The sequence below is a fragment of the Pocillopora damicornis genome, chromosome 8, assembly GCF_964200805.1.
Source record: "Pocillopora damicornis chromosome 8, jaPocDami1.2, whole genome shotgun sequence".
Lineage (NCBI taxonomy): Eukaryota > Metazoa > Cnidaria > Anthozoa > Scleractinia > Pocilloporidae > Pocillopora > Pocillopora damicornis.
Genome location: NC_142677.1, coordinates 21,584,138 through 21,607,875, shown reverse-complemented (window position 1 = coordinate 21,607,875; position 23,738 = coordinate 21,584,138). Strand labels below are relative to the sequence as shown.

The window sequence follows — 23,738 nt, the reverse complement described above, 5'->3', positions numbered from 1 at the left end:
CAGTCAGTTACCTTTCAGCTCGTGACTATTTGTACGTTATAAATGTCTCTTCCCGCTCTGAAAAATCAATGATACCTTATCTTATAAATGTGAAGAGGTATTTTAGCCTGCATAACAGCCGCTTTATGAGCCAAGCGAGGCGAACGCGGCATTTCCTCGAAGCACGAAACGAGTGCGAAGCGCGAGACGAGGGATGGAGAAAAATAAAGCTTTATTTTTCTCCTCCCCTCGTCGCTTCTCGCGCTTCGTGCAAAATGCCACTTTCGCCTCGCTTGGCTCATAAAGCGCCTTTTATGCAGGCTGGAGGTATTTCTGCAAGTTCTTTGAGTTAACCAAAGATAACTTTGTTTATCTTCGCTAAACAACACTCCTAGAGGTCTCTAGAGAAAGCGTTACGCGCGAGAATGTGGAATTTTATAACACTCCACATCGCGTATTCAGCCCTGCGGGGTGGTTCTCTTTTTCTCGCGCTCGCGGCGTGAATTGGTCATAGTTAACTCAAAGATTATTATTAGCCTCAATAGGCTTTTCAACGATTTTGAAGAGGTCTGGAAGGTTTTAAGGATGCGATAAGCACACGCAAGTTTGAAGTTGTGTTGTGGACAAGCTCTAAATGAAACTAAGAATTTCTAGTTACCTGGCTAGGGTTTCCTGGTTTCGGAGGAAAAATCATAAAAAAAAATCCAAAACAAAACTAAAGCAAGCTATAAAGTTGACTTTCATGCTTTTTTTTTTCTTTTTTTGCTGCAGGGATTATTGCAAGGTGGGAAATTCGGGAATAACGAACTTAATAAGGAAACATTTGTGTTTGATATATTTTGGGAAATATTATACCACTCTGAATCAAAAACTGTGATGAATGTCTTTCACAGCCGCTCAGCATATGCATGTGTCCAGACCAATACAAATATATATTTTACTATACTATTTTAAAATTGTGGTAACGGAGTTTCGTCAAGCGATGACAGCTTCAGTTCGAAGTTGCGATCTCAATGATTTCGCTGGTAGCAAAGTAGCTAAACAAACGTTTTTCAGTCGTCATATAAAAAGTTATTTACGGCTCTTACCAACACAGCTGAAAGCTAGAAATAACATTTTCACTGTAAAAACATATTACAAGCAACAGTAAGTAGTCCTTATACACTAAACTTTGCATTTAGTATGAATTCATTCAGCGGGCCGTCTAATTTGCATAAAGTTTATTAACTTAAATTCTCAAATTGCTTACTCCAGTGTCAGGGCTGTATTTAATTTCCAGAGCTAAAACGTTCCTGTAATTTACTTCAATAGCCAAGGCTTTATTCTATATGGGTTTTACTAGGAAGCGGCATATACCAGAGGGCTTTTACAACGGTTAAAGTTCGCTTTCATTTTCTAACATTTCAAGAGACACAAATACGACCTTTTTAAACTTGTCGATTGTAAATGTTAAAAACTTCTTTCTTCAAATTTTCTTTTAGGATTTTAAAGATTAAGAACGAAATAATACTCGGCTGAAGTTTCGATGTTAGGGATTGTTTCTTATGTGTTCACCGTTTTCTCGAAGTTGCGGTCGGATTCTGTTGTTTTTAAGCGCGAAAAGACAGCAATAAAACGATTTTTCAAACTATTTGTTATTTCTCCCGTACAATGAATTGCTTGAACCCAAAACTATTTTTTCTTGAATTAGGTCACTAAAAGGGATGTTTTGGTAAAAGAAAAAAATTCAATTTTTTTACGAGTGTCTTGCGATTTTCGATTTTCTCGGAAAATGGCTCTTAAACTGTCGAGGAAACTTTTCTTCGTGATGAATAACGTTAAATTTTACCAATATCTTTGCACGACGTAGCATCGTCATAAGCTTTTGCCTTTTTATCCGCGTCACTTTCCCAGCGACGGTCCACAGAGTGCGCGTAAGCACTCGCGGGACTCGCGTGTGTAATCCGCGTGGTCGTGACCAGACCAGTTGACATTCCAGCTAACTCTGCGAGTGACAAAATCGAAATCACTTCACGTTCTTTTTTTGCAGATGCGCATCGACCCCATTCGACGTTTTCATCCATTCCAACAACACCTGAAAAGTGCATAGAATTAGTTATACTCATGTCTATAAATGGCGCACTGCCCACTTCCCTCTGAGAGAGGAGGTACGGTTTCCGATTTCGGCATGGGATTGCGCGTAGTCCTGGATTGTCTATTGTGCCGTGTGTCTGGATACACAATTACCGTGCGTATCACCGCCCGGTATCAACATGTATAAAAATTGCGTAGCTATGAAACATTGGGCGGCGGAGCCGCTAAACGAGTGGCAAAACTGCTACAGGCTTGGAAGCGGAGTTAATCGAAGTTCTACTTCTCGTTTATCCTGGTCCGTCGCCCTTATTTCCATAGAGTTTTTCCTTCAAAAACGCTTCTTATCTATTCCACCCATCGCAAGATTTTGTGCTGAGTGATTTCTCCTAAACTAGGGATACAAAATAAACCAACCACCCCAGCAAGCATCGGTTACCCAGTATTAGAAGGATAAAATTTTCGGGGAACGTGCTAAGTGCTAAGGGTGACCTGCAATGCTCTAATATTCCATCCAAGTGGATTGGCAATACTCTCAGTCCGCTAACCATAACTTTCAAAAGGTAAAGTACTAAAGCAATGTTGAATTGATTTTCGAAAGTAATCTGGGATCGCTTTCAGTTTTGCTTTACTTGGCTCTGCAATTGCTCCAGAAAATCATGCCATCCTCTCAGTCAACCAGATTAAAAACTAAAACAAATCCTGCCACTTAATCATATGCGTTCTCCCGCACTTGAAACAGTTTGTTTGTTTTTACTTTTTGTCCTCACTGCCTACTTGCAATGTTTTCATTTCTTCTAGTTGGACGTTGCGATCAATTTTCTTTTGGTTTTACGACTCTCAGTCAAAATGCGCTTTATTTATAATCAGTCGATATCTTTTTTACTTACCCTGGTCTGTTTTCACTCCAGACAGAAACGCCGTGGCAGAGCTTGCAGAATCTGGACCCTGTTGATCGACAGCATAAGTCTTGACCAGAGCTGTCCAGGGAAACTCCTCCCAGCTCAACACATTCTCTTCACCAGTTTTCCCCTTCAGCTGTCCGTCTAAGATACGTGAGGAGGTAACAGTCGTAATACCCATTCCATCTCCCATGAAGAGGATGGCGTTCTTAGCAGTGTTCGTGCTTGGTTTAACTCTTAAGTTGTCTTGGATTAGCTTCATGCCATCTTTGTACCACTTGTTGTTGTCTTGATTTTTTGGACTGTTGCCAACGACGACTAAGGAGTCAAGGATACTTAGTTACCTCATGCAATCTAGACTACGAGCGATCTTACCCTTACAGCGAAGTCCGTCTCCCGAGTAAAAAGATAAAAACAGCCAAAAAAAAAGTTTAATGCAAGCACGCCGCGTGGAACCCTAGGAGTAAAGAGGGTTTGGCGTGCTAAAATCAATGTTTTTCTTTCGTCGCTGAATTTTTTTGACTTGCGCTACGGATTTCGCCAAATGCAGGGACTTCTCGTAGTCTACATAAAATCCTCTAACCTTGTTAAAATAGTCTTACGAAGAAGATGCACATCTATATATACTCCTTATTCGATTGTTTCATCTGTCAGGAATACGGACGGGTATTTTGCGCGTTGAGATACTTTTTCGAGTCCCGTAAGGGCGAGGAAAAATAAGAGTAGTGTGCAAAATTTCGGCCGTATTCTTAGTTAAATAATCGAATATGGGATTTGCTGTTCTTCTATTATTTAATTTCAGTTTGTGATATTTTGGCTTCTCAATATACAGTGTACAGTCGAACCTGTATAAAGCGGCACCCTGTGCTAAGGGGTAGCCAAAGTCCCGAATTTGTTTCCCCTTCTCATCACTGTAGTTTTTTAGTCGCGGTCACCTTCGAGTGAAACCCAACGACCTGTTTCTATTGTTTACCAACTGTACTGAACGATCACTTAAATCGGAATTCAAATCAAACTAAGAAAAATCTTTCAGGTAAAATTTAATCCATATTTCTCTCCCGAAATCAATATAAGTAATATGTTTGAGCGCGTTTTTGTACATTAATGGTCTACTAAGGCATAAAATGGCGTTTTTTATAATGTTTTTTATTACACCCCTATTTTGTTGAACCCGTATTAAGCGGTCAACATTCCTATGGGTGACCGCTTAATACAGAATTGACTGCATTTAGGTCTTGGTTGTTTTTCAAACGTTAATTTATTTTCCGTATTAACTTATTTGTCCAATTGAATCATTGGTTAATAAGGTAAAGTCTGAGCAAGAAATCACATTTACAGCTACTTCACATTACGTCATGTAGCTGTCAGACAGTCCCGTGAAGCGATTGTCGGAATCCGTGATTGGTACTTGCGCTATTCGACACGATCAGTTTATCGGTGGCCGGAAACATCAGAAATTAGAACACCAAGTCTTTTAATTTGTTTATGAATTACTATGATCACATGCACGACAGAGCGTACGTGTCAAAAAGGTGCTACTTTCACGTCTTTTAGAACAATTGCCTTCTCTTTTAATGGCGGTTGCTTTTAGTTTATAACATAGTGATGTTGTGATGAACACTGTAGCTTTTTATTTGTTTATGTGAGTGGGTACGAACACGCGAGACCAGCAAAGAGCATAAATTAATCAAATCAAACATCACAGAATGGGATCTGCTTACCGGGCGCCGCATAGAAATCTTCAGTGTAAAAATCTCTAAGCTTATAACTTTCTTTACATGCAAGGCGTACCGCTGTGCAAACGTCGTTAAGATACAACCACATGGTTGTCAACGATTACATATGGCAGGAACCTGCGTCTTCCATTGTGAAAATTTAGGTCTTACATTTCTCTTCCAGCCATGGAAATATACTGGTTTTCATTATCGACTGCAATAACTTCCGAATGCAGTTTTCAAGAATTTTCATAGTTTTAGAAAGACTAAATGGGTGTGACTGTTTGCAGCGCATAACGTGAATTAAAACGTTAAGCTATTGACGCCGTACTTGAGTGACGCAAATCTACGGCCTACTATGATTGAATTGTGATGTTAAGAGTAATTTTCAAACTGAAACTTACCCAGTATGAAGCAAAGTATCAAATGTAAACGCAGCATATTCTTTTTAAGCTGTAACAATACTTGGTTGAGCACTTGGCACAGTATAAAAGTGCATGAGGTACCATTCAACGCCCCCTTTTTAATCAACAAAGGGAATAAGACGAGTAATAAGTTAAATATTTCATCCGCCCGGGTCGGCGACGCCGGAAAATGGATTGCAGGCGCTGACCGCAGGTAGCCCAAAGTCGCACAATAAGCTTTGTTAATGTTCGATCCGCTTAGCCGTACCGGAAATGGCATTAGGGACCTTAAGCAAACCACGACGGCGACGGCAACGAGGACATGGAAAAACAAAAGATCTAATTATCAGAACAATAGCTCAGCACGTGCGTTTCAAAACTTTGTACATTTCTTAGCCGTCGTATGCAAGACAATAGGGACCTTACGATCCGACAACGGCGACGGCGACGTGAGACTTTTTTACTTCCGGTTACGTACTGCGCATGAGTAGATTTCTGAGACGGCGGTGTCCCTTCACGCGCGGACGTTTAGAAGCCTTGTTTGACGTTGTGCGAAAACGTGGAAATTAAAACCCAACTATGGCAAAGGAATCAAGGTAAAAACGAGACTTTGCGACTAAATTTAAAGAATACTAGTTTGTTTGAAATATCCGAAACGAACAGAGCGTGGAGTCTTTAGTATACGACCACAAACTGAATGGAGAGAGATTTGACTTATTTTGCTTTGTATTTGTTTGTGATTGTACTTCACTCGCTATCACTGAGCTTCCTTATCACTTACTTTCCAACTTTTTTCTCGATCAAAAAAAGAGAACAATTAAGCTTAATTTTATTTTGGGTTTACTAGGAAATAGTAGAGAGATTTTGTCGGCAGCGGTACTAGATTCGACCGATGCAAAGTGTATAAATACTTTCATTGAGCTAATTTTCATTTATAATCGTAGATTAACCTTATTTTACAAGGAACTCACTGGCTGGGTTGAACAGTTATATCGACGAATTCCGATACCGCAAATATTGCTTTATTTATAACTGAATCAAAAACAAATACAAAACAGAGACGTTCACATAATTTCCACTGTTTCCTAATTAAATAAGAATTATTTTACAAAATCCAAACTTTATTGATTGCCCAATATTTTGCTCCAAATGCTACACATTTTTTTAGTAATTCATGACTGTCTTCATTTGAAAGCGTCCTTCCAACCTTAATTGTATGTTTCCCTCATTTGGAAGGCAAAGGATAGCCATCATGTATTCTCATGATCATTTCTTTATCTGTCAACAAGTTCAGCTAATTTATTGGAGGACTAAAGAAAACAAAGATATTATCTAATATTATGATGATCTAGTTAATACCACCCAAAGCAAGTTATGTTATTTGTTTTAAAAACTTTGATCATGATTAGGACCAAGTGCTAGTAAATCTCAGATACAATGATAATTTTATTGTTAGCAAATTTTGCTGATATACTGATACTTCTTCCTCATGAAGTAATTTTTGTTGCACTGCACTTTCAGTCAATCAATGAAATGGAATGAAGAACACGAATTGCTTATGTTGAGGGAATTGATGCTTTTGCAGCCATGGCTGCACAAGAAAGGAACTAGTGAGAGAGGAGATGATTGGGAAAAGCTGGCAGTATCCTTAAATGCTATTCCTTATCCCCAATTCCGTGTTACTCAACGGTCTGTTCGTGACCACTATTCAACAATGGAAAAGAGAAGAAGGAAAAAAGTCAGGGAAGAAGACAGAGCCTCAGGTATTGCCCCTGAAGAGGACAAGGAACTAGATCAACTGTTAGATGAAACCATTGAACTCTTTGATGAGTCTGACAAAATCACAGATCAAACAAAACAAAAGCAGGAAGAAGAAGCAAAGAAAGCAGAGGAAATGCGGAAGAGATCATTGGAAACTTTTAAAGATAGTGCCAAAAGGAATGCCGATGAACAGCAAGGAGCAAGACCGAAAAAGGGCAGAGCTAGTGGTGCAAGCACTCTGGCTTACCTGAAGGATAGGGCAGAAGTAGAAGCTACTTTAAAACGTGATGAATTGGAGATAAAAAGGCAAGAGTTAGCACTGCAAGCAAAGGAGCAGGAAGGAAGACAACAGCAATTGGATATGATGAACAAGCAAACTAGAGATACCCAGCAGCTTCAGCAGCAGCAAATGCAGCAGTTTATGCAAATGAATGCAAACATGATGCAACAGCACCAACAACAAACCCTTGCACTTATGGAACTAATGAAAAAGTTTGCTGGGAAGTGATGCTGGTCAATCTCTGCAAGAGGTCATTTAAATGCACAAAGAGTTCACATTTTTATTAACTTGAACATTTTCAAGGAAGTTAAAAATTAAAGATTTATAATAATAACTACTTGTTTACATATATAGTTGTAAAGGAAATGTTGCTTAATTTTTCCAACCTTTGAAAGTCGCCGAATTGATGTTATGCCAGTATCAAAACTGGGGCTGAGCCTTTATCAAGGCAATAGGGCTTATCCAACTATAGAATTGCATTACTCTCTGTAAACATGCTCACCATTATTTGTTCTCATTTAATAGTTTGTTTTGGTGGCATTTATTTCACTTTAATTCCAATATGTTAGCCTTTCTCGATTGCATAATTTTTTTTATTAAAAAGCAGTTCAATTTTCGAAAGGAAAAGTGTTATGTAACTTTTGTAAAACCTGTTTGGCAGACTTAGTGAAAATAATCCCCAATTTCTGGGGGAGAAACATCAAAGTAGTCTGATGTGGTGGATCCGTAACAACAAACACGAGCATTGTGAAGAAGGGCACATGTCACATACATTTTGCCAACAGCACTTAAACTTATTTTCAAGTTTTTTTTGAAATCCAGAAATTTAAAATAATTTATTATATCACCAAAAATCCATTCAACAGAAACTCTGACCTCACTCATAGATTCATTCCATGCAGACTGTATGGGAGTTAGTCCAGCCCCTCGAAAAGGTCCTTGCAGATGTAGTCGAAGAGGATATGCCGGATCTCCATAAATACACTGGGGGTTCCCATTTGTGTCCACTGAAAATCGTTGCAATTGGTTTAACACTCCAGATCTAGCTAACATCCCACTGTCATGTCTCTTTCCCTCGACAGGCCCAAACAGGTTGGCAACAAGGCCACTGGGTGCTGCGATAGATTGAAACTTTATAGCATGGACTTTTTTGTGACCATTGTATAAGCACTTTTGGTTTTGTCCTGGTCGGCATATGGGCCTCACAGTACCGTCAACAAACCCCCAACAGTTGTCAAGAGCAGCTCCCCTGTTGTGAACTGCAACGGCAAACTCCTCTAAATGATCGGGTCTTAACCAATCCTGGTTCAAATCATTGAGAAGTCGGTTCCATGTTTGATACATCTTGTTCATAACAGCATTTGAGATCATACACAATTGTGGTTCTGGCCTTCCAAATCTGGGTATCATGTCTGCGTATCTACAGGGATAGGCAAATCTTTTAAGAAAAATGCACAATGCCTCAACCATGTCGACATTTACACCATTGTAGCAAACGATCCGATCCGGTAAAGTAAACACCTCTGCCAAGTTGTAAATGTCATTCTTGTAAAATCTAAACTCAGTTTTACATTCATCATCGGTCATCTTGTCGAGATCGAAACACTCGTAGTTAGTGTACGGTAAATCCGGATTTTTAGGCTTGTGTAAATCGTAGAGAAGCACGAATTCTTCAGCGTTAATCAAACGGGAAGCATGAGCCAGGAGAATAGTGTCACGGAACTTTGGCATGGCTTTCTAAAAAACTTTCGTTGACTTAAACACGATAAACATCAATGACCGTCGTCAACGTTCTCGCTCGTAAAATTCGTAATCTCAATTTTGGCGGGAACGCCAACACGACGTGGCCCCGCTCGACCCAGACTTCTCACGTTGCCGTCGCCGTCGCCGTTGTCGGATCGTAAGGTCCCTAATAGAGAGTTTAAGATACCTGGACGGCTGACCTCGAGGACGGCTGACCGGAAGTAAATTTCGCGTGTAGACCACAATGCGCATGCCTGATCCACGCGAATTGCAGTCCTGTTTGTGTCGAGGACGTGAGAAGTGGTGTTTTGCCGTCCACCAGTCAACGTGAGTACTGTTACTATTATTTCCCCATAAACTTCCGCATGTTTTTAGATTTTCGAACTTCATTAGGTGAACATTGTTTGTCACTTTTTTGTTTTGGGCAATAAAACCACTGACAAGCTGGTTAAAATTGTAAAAGTGATGTGCACTGTGCACAGCCACGGTGGAGCATTTCGACTGCACACGTGCGTTAAATTTTCTTGCTTTACTAAAAAAAGTCCCTAGCACTTGAACCCGCTTATCCTCTGAATGAAAGATGTCTTATCTTGTATTAAACTTTAATCTACACGGTCCAAATGCTTTTCCCTTGGTCAGTTAGGAGCGAGATATCAGAGAAATTGTTTTATCTGCCTTCTCTTTATTTACAGGATTAGCGAGCATGGAATGGAAGGAAGAGCACGATCTCCTTCTCTGCCGGGAAATACTCGTCTGTCAGCCATACAAATTCAAAGAAAGAACGGTCGAAAGAGGCAAAATTTGGGAAGAAATCTCGAATCACCTTAATACCTGTGAGACCGCCAAATTCCGTGTAAACAAGCGATCTGTAAGAGAGCGATTCAAATTGATCAAGGAAAAGTTTAAGCGTAAAATTCGAGAGGAGGAAAATTCGTCGGGGATTGACGTGGAACCCACTTCGGAGCTCGAACAAGCCCTAGAAGAGATTTGCTCTCTCGAAGAATCTTTCCCGGTTGAAGAGAAAGAATCCAAGCAAGCCAAAGAAGAAGAAAACAAGCACAAAGCACAAGAAATTCGAAAAAAAGCGATGGAGAGCTATGGTCAGACCAAATCAAGAATTGCCGGAGATGAAGCTCCCATGGAACCTAAGAAGAAAAAGAGAAGAGGAGGCAATGATTCCATTGACTTTCTCAGAGAAAATTCTCAGTTAGAGCTTGAAATCAGGAAGAGAGAGTTAGAGCTTAAAGAAAAGGAGACAGCGCGATCGTTTGAGCAGCAAAGGGAGATGATGCAATTGATGCAGCAGCAACAACAAAACATGATGGAGCTACTGTCGAAACTGGTGAACAAGTGACTTTACAATGGCTGTAATTGTCTTTCAAAGTAGCTCGGTACAGCTATGTTAATTTGTGTTTATCTATTAAAATTGGTAAACACTGAGGTCGGACTACTGAGCCTTTCTACTTTAACAGTGAGTGTAATTACAGCCTTTATCTTGTTATCTCGGCAGCTTTGTTTATTCTATTAAGATTGTGCTTGAATAATATTTGACTGTTACTAAAGTGTTTGATTCCTTTATCTTCGCAAAAAATCGATGAATTATCGAAACGTTGTTTAACTACCTTTAACTGATTTCAGAGCTCAATTTTTGGTCAGCAGTTTGTGGAAAGATGACTTAAAATTGTTCAAGAGAAGTATTCCTCCAGTGTGGGAGGATCCAGCTCGAAAAAACTTGAAGTTGAATTTCCGTAAAGGCAAGTTAACGCATTTCTTAACAGGGCACACACGACATACAATTTTCCGATCGAGCTTAGACCTATTTTAAGGTTTTTTTTAAAGTCCATAAACTTGAAATACTCCACAATGTCTCCAAACAACCACTCGACTGACGTACGCACATTCGACATAGAATCATTGAAGGCTTCCATTTGCGCTGTACATGTCAGGGCGGCCCCTCTGAACGGTGCCATGAGATTTACCCTTAAAGGATAGGCGAGGTCTCCGTATATGCACATCTGTTGGCCAGTTGGGGATACAGCATTGTGCTCCAAAGCGGTGAGAAAATTAGAGTCGGCCAGCATGGCAGCATCATGCTTCTTTCCCTCTGAAAAACCAATTGTTCAACTGATAAATTTTTCTAAGCCAAAACTGGTGACTTAAAACCAAAAACAAAAGAGACTGTAGGAATAACTAGACTTACCTACAGGACCGAACAAATGTCCAATAAGCCCATTAGGAAGAGCAACAGCCTGAAATTTAAGGGCATGTACCCTCTTGTGCCCGTTATAAACAAGCCGTTGGTGTTCCCATGGCCTGCAAATCGGGCGGACAGTTCCATCCACAAACCCAAAACAGTTGTTAAGGGCAGCACCCTTGTCAGACACAGCATCAGAGTACTGTTGGATAGCAAATGGATTCAAGATGGAATTATTCCAGGTTGTGATTCTGTGATGATGCAGATCGAAGATATAGTTGAGCACTATGTTCGATACCATACACAAAACAGGAACTGGTTTTGCAAATCTGCTCACCATGTCACTGTAACGACATGGATATGCGAGGCGACGAAGAAGTATGCAAAGGCCCTCTATTCGGTCGCAAACACTGCCTTGTGGACACGTAAAGGTGGGCGGTAATTGAAGAACATCAGCGAGACGTTCGATATCTCCTCTTTCAAACCTAAACTCCGCTTTACATTCGGCTTCACTGATGTTTTCGTCAAAGTTAAATTCCTCATACTCGTAGTAAGGCAACTCTAAATTAACTGGTTGATTTGTCTCATAAAGAAACATAAACTCTTCATCCGTCAATAGCCCTTCCGCGTAAGCAATAACAATCATTTCACGAGTCTTTCTAAAAGATGCCATGATGAACAAAACGTTGTCGTCCTCAGCTTGAAATCTGCTCCTTAACGTGAAAAGTTTCCCGCCAAGGTAGTCGTCATCGACCCAGTCCCTCGCGCTCAATGTTAACGTCCTCGAGGTCAGCCGTCCAGGTATCTTAAACTCTCTAATAGGGAGCTTAAGCAACCACGACGACGACGCTGGGTACGACGCCAAGTAAAAAATGAATTTATATTTTATGAGCGAAATTCACAGTTGTCTAGATCTGTTCGGTTCGTTAATGGCTCTAAAATCGTGCTCGAGCTAAATGTGCAATGGCGGCGTGTAATTCCAAATGGAAATACGAAATATTAGCCGTCGTCGTCCACGTTCCGTACAGGACGCAGAATTTGGTCATTTCACGTTGTTGTTTTGGAGAGGATGGCAAAGAAATGTACAAAGATTTATAACGCACGTGCATAGCCATTGTTCTGCTCATTAAACCTTTTGTTGGATGACGTTCTCGTTGCCGTCGTCGTCGTGGTTTGCTTAAGCTCCCTAACAACGTGAAATCACCACAATCTGCGTCGTCTGCGAACCGAAACCGCGATGGCAAATTATTTTAATTTCCATTTGGAACTCAACGCTTCTTTTATACGTAATGCTGAAGTTGAGGTATAGCGCCTTATGAGACAGTAAACAAATGCAGGCATTCTAATTTAAGGCAGAAATTAATTTTTTTAATCAAAGTCTTCCTTGGCGTTGCCGTCCTGAACACCATTTAAGGTCATACATACGGTACGGTCGTACATACGATCGACCCTTAAGGCCAATATTTTTTTTTACACTTTTTCCAAGTCGAGTTTAACTTCACCGTTTTAAAAATAGTTTTCATGAACTAATTTTGTAAAATATTTAAACACGCGCCAGTTATTCGCAAAAACGTATTTTCGAACTGAATTCTTCAGTCTGCCGAAGTGTGAAGAGCCAATTATAACGTGTTACCATTATGACTCCAAAGATGTTTTTGGCGGCAAAACATCCATGTTCGTGACTTTCAATAGCACAAGAATTTGATTTCAGTTGCACATGGTGAACTTCCCCATAATTTCTAGGTATCTAACCAGACTTTTAATAGGGAAGTATAAAAGAAGAACAATCCTTCTTTCAAACCCTAGAAGAAGCATACTTGAAAGAGCCAGACATTTAATAAATTCGACGACGAATGGCGTAAAAATCTCTCCGAAACAGAGAAGGGCTCGTATCGCTGCTGCTACTGATCAGCGACCATCAACGGGCTCAAGACACTTAAACCTCGAAATCCAAATTGCCGGCAAGTGGAACTGATCTAAAGACTGTCACGCACACCTCCTTAATTGCTTCCCGCGACCCATGTTTTTCTTGATAATTTCCCACGATAAATCGTGTGGGGAATTTCCTTTTTTCGCGATTAATCTCCTGTACTGGGCTCCGACGAAGGGCGTATCGGCTAAACTTGACAGGAAAATTGCAAACCAATCAATAGGAAATCGGTTGGCATGTACTAAAACAGAGACAATAGACGATTTTGTGACAGAACGTAATCACGAAATGTAGAATGTTCCGTCACAAAATCCGTCGTCCACCATCTACACGATAGTCTGCTATTGCAGCTGGGATGCTTGTCTGCGATGCAACCTCGTAGCTTATATACTTCATCCTTTTTAAACCCTTTAACTCCCAAGATATCATTAGTAATTCTCATTACTGTCTGCCATAAGTTCTTGTGATGTTAGGTTGGAGAATTTGGTATTAGATCAACTTACAATCTCTTGATTAATATTTTTCTTTAAATAACCGGCTTTGCGTCGGAAATAAAGTTTATGCAAATTAGCTGGCTGCACATTGAACGTGCAGCCAGCTAATTTGCATAAGTAATTTAAGCCAAGGTTCGACGCCTCTTGGTGGCATGAGGTGTTCGCTAAACATTCCAGGACATCCGATAATCGCTTCAAAAAATGTAATTATGCTCCCCTCGAATGAAATGGAAAAAACCGCAACTTCCGATGATTACAATTCTAATCATTTTCAAGATGCAACTCTACTTTGTTCACTCATTTTCCAGAAACAAGAGTCCAGAGAAATGTCTCATACAAACTTAACGGGTCTAATTCGAAAAAACTTAAAGGGCGGTACGCTAACCTTATTTTCTCTGAAGAGAAAATACATGTGTTAAAGAAGACAACAGTAAATCGTTAACACAAGGTCCACGAATATTCCTGACCAAATGTCACAGAAACATATAACAGGAACAATTTAAAACACGTAAAACGAAGAAACTCAAAAATAGCCTAAAAAGCGGCACAGGTAAAGCTGATTTCACCTCCATGATCGAAGATCTCGGCCCACGTAAGGTTAACTCCGACAAACCCTTCTTTATACAGGTCATGGTTTTTAACTTTTAAAGTCCAGAAACTGTGTTGATTAGATAATCCAGAGAATACACATCGCTTTCAACTGATGGTCTCCTCGTTCGGTCTTCAAGCTTCGGCGCAATGCAATTATTCTTATATATATAATGACCTTTTATGTGCGAAGGTTTCAGTTTGGAACGGTATCTTTAGCTTTTCCGAAGACATCAGTCTTGTCAAAATCGACTGTAACAGGGGAGAAGCTGGTCTAAAATATCGTTATTGCATTTTAGGTCATTGGGAACAAATTCACACGTATGAATATCGTCTCACGCGACTGCCGAGTTAGGAGGGATAAGAAAAGGTTAAAAATAACCCTCAGGTATACACTACCCAAGAGGGTATAGGAGAGATTAAGAATAACCCTTAGGTATACGCTACCCAAGAGGGTATAGGAGAGATTAAGAATAACCCTTAGGTATACGCTACCCAAGAGGGTATAGGAGAGATTAAGAATAACCCTCAGGTATACACTACCCAAGAGGGTATAGGAGAGATTAAGAATAACCCTCAGGTATACACTACCCAAGAGGGTATGCAAGAGATTAAAATAAATCTCAGGTATACACTACCCAAGAGGGTATGCAAGAGATTAAAATAAATCTCAGGTATACACTACCCAAGAGGGTATGCAAGAGATTAAAGGTAATCCTCAGGTAAACACTACCCAAGAGGGCACGAAAAATTGAATTCACAATAATTTATATCAGGATACCGCTCTTTGTCTGGACTCTTCCTTTTGACTGAAAGTTGAGGCATCCACCATGAACTTATATAATTTTTATCCTTTAATAGTTCCCGAATGTCTTTGTCAAGCTCGGCTATTCTTGACTGACATCATTGCAATTTCCCGTGATATTTCGACTGGAGGCATTTCCCGCCTAAAGTGTACGGTCGAGGGCGATTTGATTTACCGCATCAACAACAAGATTATGTTTTGAGACCTCGCGAATCCATCTGCTGGATTTCTCCCTGTCTAATTAGTCCGGCACAGAGACCACTTGAAGATATAAAATGCATGTTGTTTGGTTACCTGGCATTGAACGAACAGCCTTTGTTGGCGCGCTTGAGACCTGCTGGCGGGAGAGAACGTATTGTAGTCATCGCGGAATCGACGAAACAATTCGTTCTTTGCAAAAGCTTTCGGCCTGATTTCACATTAACTTTTCGTTAGCACATACCAGGACTTTTTGGGGTCGAAATTGGAGCCCGTAACTATAGAAAGATCAGCCGATCGATCGAAGACTTCAACCTCCATGATAAGATCGCGCCAAGTGATTTCAGTGCCAGATTTCTTATGTTTTCGTAATTGAAATTCGAGCATAGATGCAGTATTAACTATTAGGTGAACCTTTAACTTATAATCAACACGTTTAAGTAACCGCATAGACACCTATATGGTGGCCGAGAACTGCCAATAGAAAAATCCGCATTTTTGAAAGAAAATTGTTTTCTTTTTTATTTTGATTTACATTTTTTTTTATTTTTCAATTTATTTTTTTATTTTTAAAATAGAGTGAAAGTAAAATCAATTGAAATAAAAATAAAATAAAATAAAACCAAAGTAAAATAAAATAAAACCAAAGTAAAATAAAATGAAATTATTCGACCCAGCCGAGAGCTGCCACTACCAGCATGCATTGCGTGCATCGTAAAGATCCAAAATGGCGGGAATATAGGGACTGTTCTCCCGGGCTGTTCTCGAAAATGGCGGATAGCAGGGTTTCATCGTGGAAAGAAGACGATCTCCTTAAAGGTGCACTGCAGAAGTATGTCAAACAAGGCCTCAAACGCGAAGAAGCGATCGATTTTTTACGGAGAGACTTTCCTCAATACGCCTGGAGTATCCGAACACTCGACAGACGTTTACGCCATTTCGAAGTTTATTACAGGGATGACACTGTTTCGGTTGAAGATGTTAAAGAGGCTGTTAAAAAGGAATTGGAAGGACCAGGAAAGCTATTGGGATATAGAAGCATGCACAAGAAAATAAGACAAAAATATGACTTGTTAGTTACGCGAGATCAAGTTTACGATGTGATGTCTGATCTTGACCCCGATGGACTTGCTGCTCGCGGAGGCGTTGGAGCTAAGAAGGCAAGGCGAAAGAAAGGAAACTTCTCTTCGAAAGGACCAAACTGGGTCCACTCCCTGGACGGTCATGATAAATTAATGGGTTTCCAAAATTCCACATTTCCGATTGCTATTTATGGCTGCTTAGATACAGCCAGCAGAAAGCTGCTATGGTTGCGAGTTTGGAATAAGAACTGTGACCCGCAATTGATTGGTCGTTGGTACTTGGAGCATATAATGGAGACCAAGGTAATTCCTGCGATGATCAGAATCGACAAAGGTACAGAAACAGGCACCATGGCCACAATTCATGCCTTTCTTCGTAGACATCACACTGACGTTGTGGATCCTGCAGACACAATTTTGTATGGTCCATCAACTTCAAACCAAGTAAGTAAGCTCATCTCTCAAGTGCTGTCTAACTATATTATGTGAGTGTGCCAAATTAGTCAACGAGTCTTTCGGTGACTTTATTTGAGTGCCAGGAAAAGTATTATTGTTGTTTGTTATTTCATCATTCCCTCAGTAACAAGTAATATTTTAATCCACCCTATCATCTGATTTCCGGCAAATGCACATTTCACAAAATGTCATTTAAAAAAACGTTTTCCTCTAGATCGAAAGATGGTGGAAAGAATTACACGAAAGAATGGAAAAATTTTTCAAAAGTCAGTTAAGATGGCTTAAAGATCAAGGGCATTATGAACCACATGATGATATTGACAGGTGAGAATGGGCAAGTCTCCCCCCTCCACCTCCACCCACACGCACACATACACAGGCTATTCATTTCAAGGTTTGTTTTTAAACTCCAAAAGTGACATTGAGTTATTGTTTTAGAATATGTTGCAGTTTTGCTAGGGCATGGCACGTGGGTGATTGAAAGCTCAATCAACATAAACATTATTTTGCCTAAAGTTAATATACATACATTTTTTATAGCAAATTAATTAATTTCTGTGTGAATGCAATAACACATCCCCTCCCCCTAAAGCTTATATATACTCGAGTCAAATAGATATGGTTGAGGGGGCCCAGGAAAAATTTTTGTTAGGGAACCCCCCCCCCCAAAAAAAAAAAAAAAAAAAAAAAAACTTGCTGGCTTATATATTGTAATTGAAACTACCTATACACCAAGGTGTTTGTTACCTTTGCTTATTTTGTTTTCCTACATAGGAAGCTTCTTTCTTTTATTATGGTTCCTGTGGTTCAGAGAGAGCTAGATACATTCAAGGAGATGGTGTGGAATTCCCACAGGATCAGAGCCCAGAAGGACACAGTTTTACCAGATGGGGTCCCAAACCATATTTACAGTCTTCCTCAGAAATATGGGCTTGAAGAATGCGGTAAAAAAATTATAAGGTTTTGTCAAAACTGGTTTTGGGATATTTCTGTTTTATTCAAAGTGAACTATGGCATAGTTATAATGCTTCAACAATCAACCAATGATAATTTATTTGTAGAAATTTCAAGGCATTATTTTATTGCCCAGAAGGAAATTATTTGTTGCTAAAATCTTTGGGCCTGAAAGTCGCACATCTATAAAAACCTAATGTGGTGCTGACACTGCCAGTCACACTAGATGATGAATGCTAACATTGTTTTCTATTGGCAATGTGCAGGTCTTCAAGTAACTGATGATCAACTAAAAGAAGCTGCTGTCCAGTCAGGCATCCTTACTGTTGATGATGACTTTCTCGCCCCTGAGTTCAGAGCAGAGAGTGAACGAATCATTGACACTGACCATTTGAAACCTGCTGATTGCAAGGAAGCATTTCTTTTCCTAAAGAGAAATTTTTCTTTGTAATAACTCCACTGTTTATCCATGGTGTTATGCCCTTGACTCTATTTTTATAGTGAAAGCAGCATGTTTTCTCCCACATCCTCCATTTTGTTACTATGAACTTTGTGCAGCCATAAACAACAAATTCATCTGCCAATGAACTGTACTTTAATCATTGAATTAAACTGAACATTTCTGAACACTGTATGTGCGAACCGCCCAAGGTAATTGCATCAAAAGGGGTGTAACATGCAATACAGTAGAAAAGTCAAAACTTTATTACGTGTAATTGAAGTGAACAGGAACAACATATTAACAATCAATGCTGGCACTAATAGAAAAAAAGAAATAAACAGTGTAATTATCACCACTGTAGTTATTTAATTATTTTTAATGCATAATAATATTGCAGATTAAGGGACCCACAACTATCTTTAATTCGAATGATAATGTATCTGAACATGATATCCATAACCTTTGTGGAAATAAACTGGAACGAACAATAACACTGATGGCAATAACAGTAACATCGAAAGGGCAGCAGAAACAAGAAAAACTATGCACCCTACTAATACAAATAATACAAATTTTAACCATCAATCCTCACATGGTGGGTTGAGGAGAAACATTAACAAGAGCAGGTTTTTTGGTGTCCGAAATTGGGGTACATGAAAACATATCTGCTTGAGGGTGAATTCAGCAACAACAAGGTTGGTTAATATCACAATCCTGCAGCCCACCCCTGGAAACAAATTATGACTGCCCCGTAAATTATCATATGTAACCATGGGATTTTATGTGAACTAGCTATTTTGTAAACAGTGTATCAAGTTTTGTCAACAATGTCTCAATGTTCACAATTTTATAGCAGCTTGAGTTGCCCCTTAATTTTCTATTGCTGGTAGGCCAAGCAAGTTACAGAACAAACTACAAGTGTGCTCTTTCACAAATGTTGAAATTGCTACTTTGGAAAGATTTCCAGTACAATACAGGTATTGCTTGTCACCCTCGTCCAGTAAATCTGTAGAAGCAATTTCTGGGTCAAGTAAGTCATATCCACTTCCCTGGATGTCAACTAGCATAAGTTTTTTCTTTGATCTCTCATACGTGAAGTGTGTCAAACACTCTGCCTTCTGGGCCATCTCATCTGTAGGATCGACACAGGTTTGGCCAGTGTTGTTTACGTACTTCTTAAACTGGCCAGGGATAAATTCTTCGACTGTAACATACTCCCCCTCGTCTGTTTCTCCATGAAAGATCTTTCTATATCTAAATGCAGTTCCAAAAACCTCGCTTTCCTCCTTGATTTCTGCCTCAAGTTGCGAAGCAAAATTCTTAGCTAGGAGATGCATCTGAACAACCTTGCGGTTGTGTTGCTCGATAGTTTGACCGGTATCCGAGATGCACTTTAAAGCACTTGGTAGATAGTGCGGTAAAATTTCCGCACAGCCCCATCCTACATTATGCATTCAGTTCTTGAACAGAGAAAACAATGACAAAAACAATACATTTCCGTTGGGAAAACAGATTTGTTTTACAATAGTATGGGGCTGTGCGGAAACTTTACCGATAGTGCTTTATCACCCACGTTGTCGCAACAAATTCTGGATGTTTGGATGTTGCTGTTCTCCTGCTAAGATATCACATACGAGATTCTTTCCGATTTTTTGTAGAAAATGCCTCTCACAAGCGCTCTTGATATTACCAATGGTCAATTCCTCCGTTTCGTCGAAGGGAACAAACTCTCTTGGCCCAATCCTTGTATACTTTTGGGCCTTTCCAGAAACTTCTGCTGACAAACGTTGAACTGTCAGTTCATCTTTCCTTCGATGGTCCTTGGGCTGGTTTTTTTTGGTACGCTTTGCTTTAACTTTTTCATTGAGCCTCTTCCATGCATCGGCCATGATGAACTCGAGCGTGTGACAGTAACGCACGCAATGCATGCTGGTAGTGGCAGCTCTCGGCTGGGTCGAATAATTTCATTTTATTTTACTTTGGTTTTATTTTATTTTACTTTGGTTTTATTTTATTTTATTTTTATTTCAATTGATTTTACTTTCACTCTATTTTAAAAATAAAAAAAATAAATTGAAAAATAAAAAAAAATGTAAATCAAAATAAAAAGGAAAACAATTTTCTTTCAAAAATGCGGATTTTTCTATTGGCAGTTCTCGGCCACCATACACCTACCGACCGCAAACGTTGATGTAATTCTCTACACTGATGACAGAAATATAGCGCCTCCGTAGAATGCACGCTGCGAATTTTTTTCGGGGGGGGGGGGGGGCTCATCACTTGTCTGCTTGATATTGTACTAATATTGTAAGGAGAAATTCTGTCTTGGTAACTCATGGGAATTGAAGGGTTAATTTAGCATTTAAAACAGAATGCAACTCTCTTCATATTGGTAAATATTTTTATTTTAAATGAAACTCTATCGGGGGAAGGTACTTAATCTATTCTCCCAAAGGTCATTATTTGGCGACCATACCGCTGTCAAGGAGCCAAAATGACCCTGTACCCGAGATTGAGAGCGACACGATCGATCAATGAGACCGTAGTTCATCCCGATCAAGACCCCGCAGCAAGGTGCTCTATAATCGAATATGATGTCATCCTTTGTGAGAAGGGGAAAAGCGGAGTAAACTAATATTACTGGAATGATTTAAGATGCCGGGACAGCAGAAAAGAGCAGAGTCTTTCGAAGCTGAGAGAATCAACTTGGTAAGTCATTCATCTCGGCCTTATCCGCATTACGCTTTTAAGCGTAGGATGATTTGTAAAAACAAATATATTGTGGGTACAGTTTAAAATTACAGCAGGCTTCTCTGTAATGGAGAAAAGCGCAAAGTATAAGCGATGTGAGGAACCTCTTGTGTATTGGCTGCCAGAGAATTGAAACTAAACTTAAGCGTACTCATTACTGTTACGGGTAATTTGTCTGTTTAGAAGAAAGTGGCGTTAAGTGTTCTTGTGAAAGGAATCCAGTCTGTGTAATGGTTCGCACTATTCGGTGATGGAGTTCGTAACTCATGGCGATATTTTTTACCACCAGATTTTTACTCCTAATGTCGCCGAAAATGGCGATAACGCTTCATGTTTTGCACTAGACGCAAATTAGGTTTAAAGATAAGAAATGCCTTTTTGTTTTCTTCTTTTTTTCGACTTTTCTTGCTCAAAACCGGAAAAACCACAAATTGGAAAGAGAATTGCTTCGCCTTTATCAGTTAACCTGAAAAGCTCGAAAAACATTCCAGTTCAAAAACTAAATCGATCGAATTTCCACTGATACAGGACCTTATGCTGACATTCAATGACTTATTGTTAGATCGATTTGGTTCTCCAACAATAGCATAGAAATAAGAGATACATCTATTGTGACAATTTGACAACTGGCAGAGACCAGAGATTGAAAAAGTCGGAATACGTGATACAGCACAGGCGGCCCAAGCTCACGTCTCGAGAAGAAGCCAATGACAGGAATAACAGTGATGGTAAAGCAAGCTTAAATCGCCAGAAACTACAACGGACACACAGGATGTGAGTAAGTTTCATTGATTTTACATGTAAAATATTCATATTTCGAAATATTTATCGTTGTAAATCGACCATATTTCGTTCCCTATACTATTCTTTATAACGTGTTCAAATTTTCAACGGTTCCTCTCGTAACACCGAGTCACACAACGCGTGACGCGTTTATGAATTAATCGTTGGCTTTTTCTCGAGACGTGAGCTTGGGCCGCCTATGGATACAGCGATCTTATGGAGCAACTTTGAACCATTGCTCAAAACCGCATGGTTAAAATCTCACTTGGATTTGCAAACAGTGCGTGCGTGCACAGGCAGCCCAAGCTCACGTCTCGAGAAAAAGCCAACGATTAATTCATGAACGGGTCACGCGTTGTGTGACTCGGTGTTAAGTTACAAGAGGAACCGTTGAAAATTTGAACACGTTATGAGAAATAGTATGGGGAACGAAATATGGTCGATTTACAACGATAAATATTTCGAAATAGGAACATTTTTCGCGTAAAATCAATAAACTTACCCATATCCTGTGTTTCCGTTGTAGTTTCTGGCGATTTCTGCCGTTTTAAGCTTATTTTACCATCGCTGTTATTCATGTCCTTGACTTCGTCTTTTGACATGAATAACAGTGATGGAAAGAAATAAAACTTTTTTTATGATTTAATAAAAATGATAACCTCAAATCACATTTCCGAACTTCTAAAAATGCAACTTGAATCGAGAAGCCGAAATGTTCACACCCAGAGAACCCTGGTGGGTTCATTTCAACACACGCTGTGACCACGCAAAATAGCATCGGAGGCAGCATTATTGGTAAGCCGCGCATTTGCGTTGGTTTTCACTTGGTTTAAAGTAACCATTGCTCAGTCATTGTGCTTGTCCTCAGGAGCTCTTCAACATACAGTCCACACATCAACCATAGTGGCCAAGATAGTTTCTTTTATTTTTTTCGAACTCCAATATTTCGGTCCGGACTAGAGTCTCGCTCGAACAAAAACAGCAATACTAATCCGGTCAGTAAACTGTAGACTGCAGACCAGGAACAAAATGCAGACTAGGTACAAAATGCAGACTGCAGACTGGGTGCAAAATGCAGAAAGAGAATTTATACTATATATTAAAGTTCACACGGCAACCAGGTGGACAATCAGACATAGTTTGAAGCTACACTGGTTTGCAGATTTAATGAATGTAACCGAAGAAGTTACAATTCATAGACCCAACGTTTCGACACTCCTGTCTAGTGCCTTCATCAGGGGTGATCTAAACGCTGCAACAAGAGGTCCTTTTATATGATCACTAATTAGCGGCCTTTTTTCTGACGAGGTGTAAATAGGCGTCAGGAAGTAGACCGCCATCGTCACGATTTAAAGGAGCGTGGGCGGAGTTAATGTGCCAAGCCTCCAAACAAAGGCGCTGGTGGTAACGCCGATTAGTGCACAGGCGGCCCAAGCTCCAGCTGTGAGATGATCATCTTACGCAATAACGGTCATGGCGGAATTATAAGAGTTTGTATGGGCATATTTACGACCACCCTCAGGAATAAAAAAATACGTCAAATTCTCAAAAAAAAATACCTCACCTCGCTTCCACAGCGTATTACTTGTTATCTGACAAGTGTCTACCGTAAACCTACCCACACCGACAAATACCTCGCTTTCGATTCTCACCATCCTATTTGCCATAAGAAGTCTGTAGCCAAAACTTTAGTTGGGAGGGCTGATTGTCTACCATCATCACTCGATTCGAAGGCTGAGGAGAGGAAATATGTTTCCAATGTCCTAAAGGCAAATGGCTATACAAAAACTTTTCTCCGTAACTGCCAAAAACCAGTTACAAATAGTAACGCTCTTGATGAAAGGGAACCAGCGACTGGTTTCGCTGTTATTCCTTACATACAGGGTGTTACTGAACCCATCAAGAGAATTTTGAATAGCCACAACGTTTAAGTTGCTCAAAAACCTTTTCAGACTTTGGGGCATATTTTCGCCAAACCTAAGGATCCTGTCACAAAAGAACAACGAACCGACGCCATTTATTATATTCCTTGCAATGACTGTGACAACGAATACATCGGACAGACCAAACGCCAGTTTGGTACACGGTTAAAAGAGCACCAAAAAGCGGTTTTTCTTTGCAAAAAGGAAAATTCAGCTTTATCGGAGCATACCTGCCTAACCAACCATACAATTGGGTGGGATAATTCTAAAATTATCACCACTAAT

General features: G+C 39.8%; 7 protein-coding genes across 11 annotated transcripts in view; 4 read left to right on the top strand and 3 right to left on the bottom strand.

Annotated features, from left to right (window-relative positions):
• LOC113668626 (alkaline phosphatase, tissue-nonspecific isozyme) overlaps positions 1-23,738 on the bottom strand; it is a 39,536-nt gene that overhangs the window by 15,255 nt on the left and 543 nt on the right. Inside the window, exons 1-3 of one of the 2 annotated variants that reach the window (XM_089213978.1) lie at positions 5,071-5,328; positions 2,940-3,269; positions 1,808-2,053 (exon numbers count right to left, since the gene is read on the bottom strand). In XM_089213978.1, coding sequence (XP_089070104.1) covers positions 1,808-2,053; positions 2,940-3,269; positions 5,071-5,107 — 613 coding nt within the window. In that variant the 5' untranslated portion in view covers positions 5,108-5,328. Of the gene's footprint in view, positions 1-1,807; positions 2,054-2,939; positions 3,270-5,070; positions 5,329-23,738 lie in introns of those variants that run through there. The other variant, XM_089213979.1, reaches the window with a different exon arrangement.
• Positions 5,522-7,732, top strand: LOC149041810 (uncharacterized). Its single transcript, XM_089213989.1, has 2 exons — positions 5,522-5,666; positions 6,592-7,732. Exons 1-2 carry the CDS (start codon positions 5,650-5,652, stop codon positions 7,337-7,339), a joined length of 765 nt encoding a protein of 254 aa, XP_089070115.1. The 5' UTR covers positions 5,522-5,649; the 3' UTR covers positions 7,340-7,732.
• Positions 7,775-8,980, bottom strand: LOC149041809 (uncharacterized). The gene has a single exon (XM_089213987.1). The coding sequence runs from the start codon at positions 8,840-8,842 to the stop codon at positions 7,775-7,777; it is 1,068 nt and encodes a 355-aa protein (XP_089070113.1). The 5' UTR covers positions 8,843-8,980.
• LOC149041808 (uncharacterized) lies at positions 9,059-10,332 on the top strand. The gene is made up of 2 exons (XM_089213990.1): positions 9,059-9,181; positions 9,547-10,332. Exon 2 carries the CDS (start codon positions 9,558-9,560, stop codon positions 10,206-10,208), a length of 651 nt encoding a protein of 216 aa, XP_089070116.1. The 5' UTR covers positions 9,059-9,181; positions 9,547-9,557; the 3' UTR covers positions 10,209-10,332.
• Positions 10,395-11,877, bottom strand: LOC149041807 (uncharacterized). The gene is made up of 2 exons (XM_089213992.1): positions 11,055-11,877; positions 10,395-10,958 (listed from the first exon to the last, which is right to left on the bottom strand). The coding sequence occupies exons 1-2, from the start codon at positions 11,719-11,721 to the stop codon at positions 10,540-10,542; spliced, it is 1,086 nt and encodes a 361-aa protein (XP_089070118.1). The 5' UTR covers positions 11,722-11,877; the 3' UTR covers positions 10,395-10,539.
• LOC149041806 (uncharacterized) lies at positions 15,533-18,349 on the top strand. Of its 2 annotated transcripts, none has more exons than XM_089213985.1 (4): positions 15,533-16,589; positions 16,816-16,925; positions 17,376-17,545; positions 17,822-18,349. In XM_089213985.1, exons 1-4 carry the CDS (start codon positions 15,762-15,764, stop codon positions 18,004-18,006), a joined length of 1,293 nt encoding a protein of 430 aa, XP_089070111.1. In that variant the 5' UTR covers positions 15,533-15,761; the 3' UTR covers positions 18,007-18,349. The 2 variants fall into 2 exon arrangements, with proteins under 2 accessions (XP_089070111.1, XP_089070112.1); XM_089213986.1 differs by having other exon boundaries at positions 17,376-17,561; positions 17,822-18,012.
• LOC113668627 (monocarboxylate transporter 10) overlaps positions 20,528-23,738 on the top strand; it is a 37,241-nt gene continuing 34,030 nt past the window's right edge. For all 3 annotated transcript variants that reach the window (XM_089213981.1, XM_089213982.1, XM_089213980.1), the window contains exon 1: positions 20,528-20,706. The gene's annotated coding sequence lies outside the window, so the exon portion shown is untranslated. The remainder of the gene's footprint in view (positions 20,707-23,738) is intronic.

Excerpts from the sequence above, each read along its gene's own strand:
- LOC149041809 (XM_089213987.1), bottom strand. The coding sequence starts at position 8,842 with ATGCCAAAGTTCCGTGACACTATTCTCCTGGCTCATGCTTCCCGTTTG.
- LOC149041808 (XM_089213990.1), top strand. The coding sequence starts at position 9,558 with ATGGAATGGAAGGAAGAGCACGATCTCCTTCTCTGCCGGGAAATACTC.
- LOC149041807 (XM_089213992.1), bottom strand. The coding sequence starts at position 11,721 with ATGGCATCTTTTAGAAAGACTCGTGAAATGATTGTTATTGCTTACGCG. Across the intron at positions 10,959-11,054 it reads ACATTTGTTCGGTCCTGTAG|AGGGAAAGAAGCATGATGCT; the intron begins GTAAGTCTAGTT and ends TTGGTTTTTCAG.
- LOC149041806 (XM_089213985.1), top strand. The coding sequence starts at position 15,762 with ATGCATTGCGTGCATCGTAAAGATCCAAAATGGCGGGAATATAGGGAC. Across the intron at positions 16,590-16,815 it reads GTCCATCAACTTCAAACCAA|ATCGAAAGATGGTGGAAAGA; the intron begins GTAAGTAAGCTC and ends GTTTTCCTCTAG. Across the intron at positions 16,926-17,375 it reads CCACATGATGATATTGACAG|GAAGCTTCTTTCTTTTATTA; the intron begins GTGAGAATGGGC and ends TTTCCTACATAG.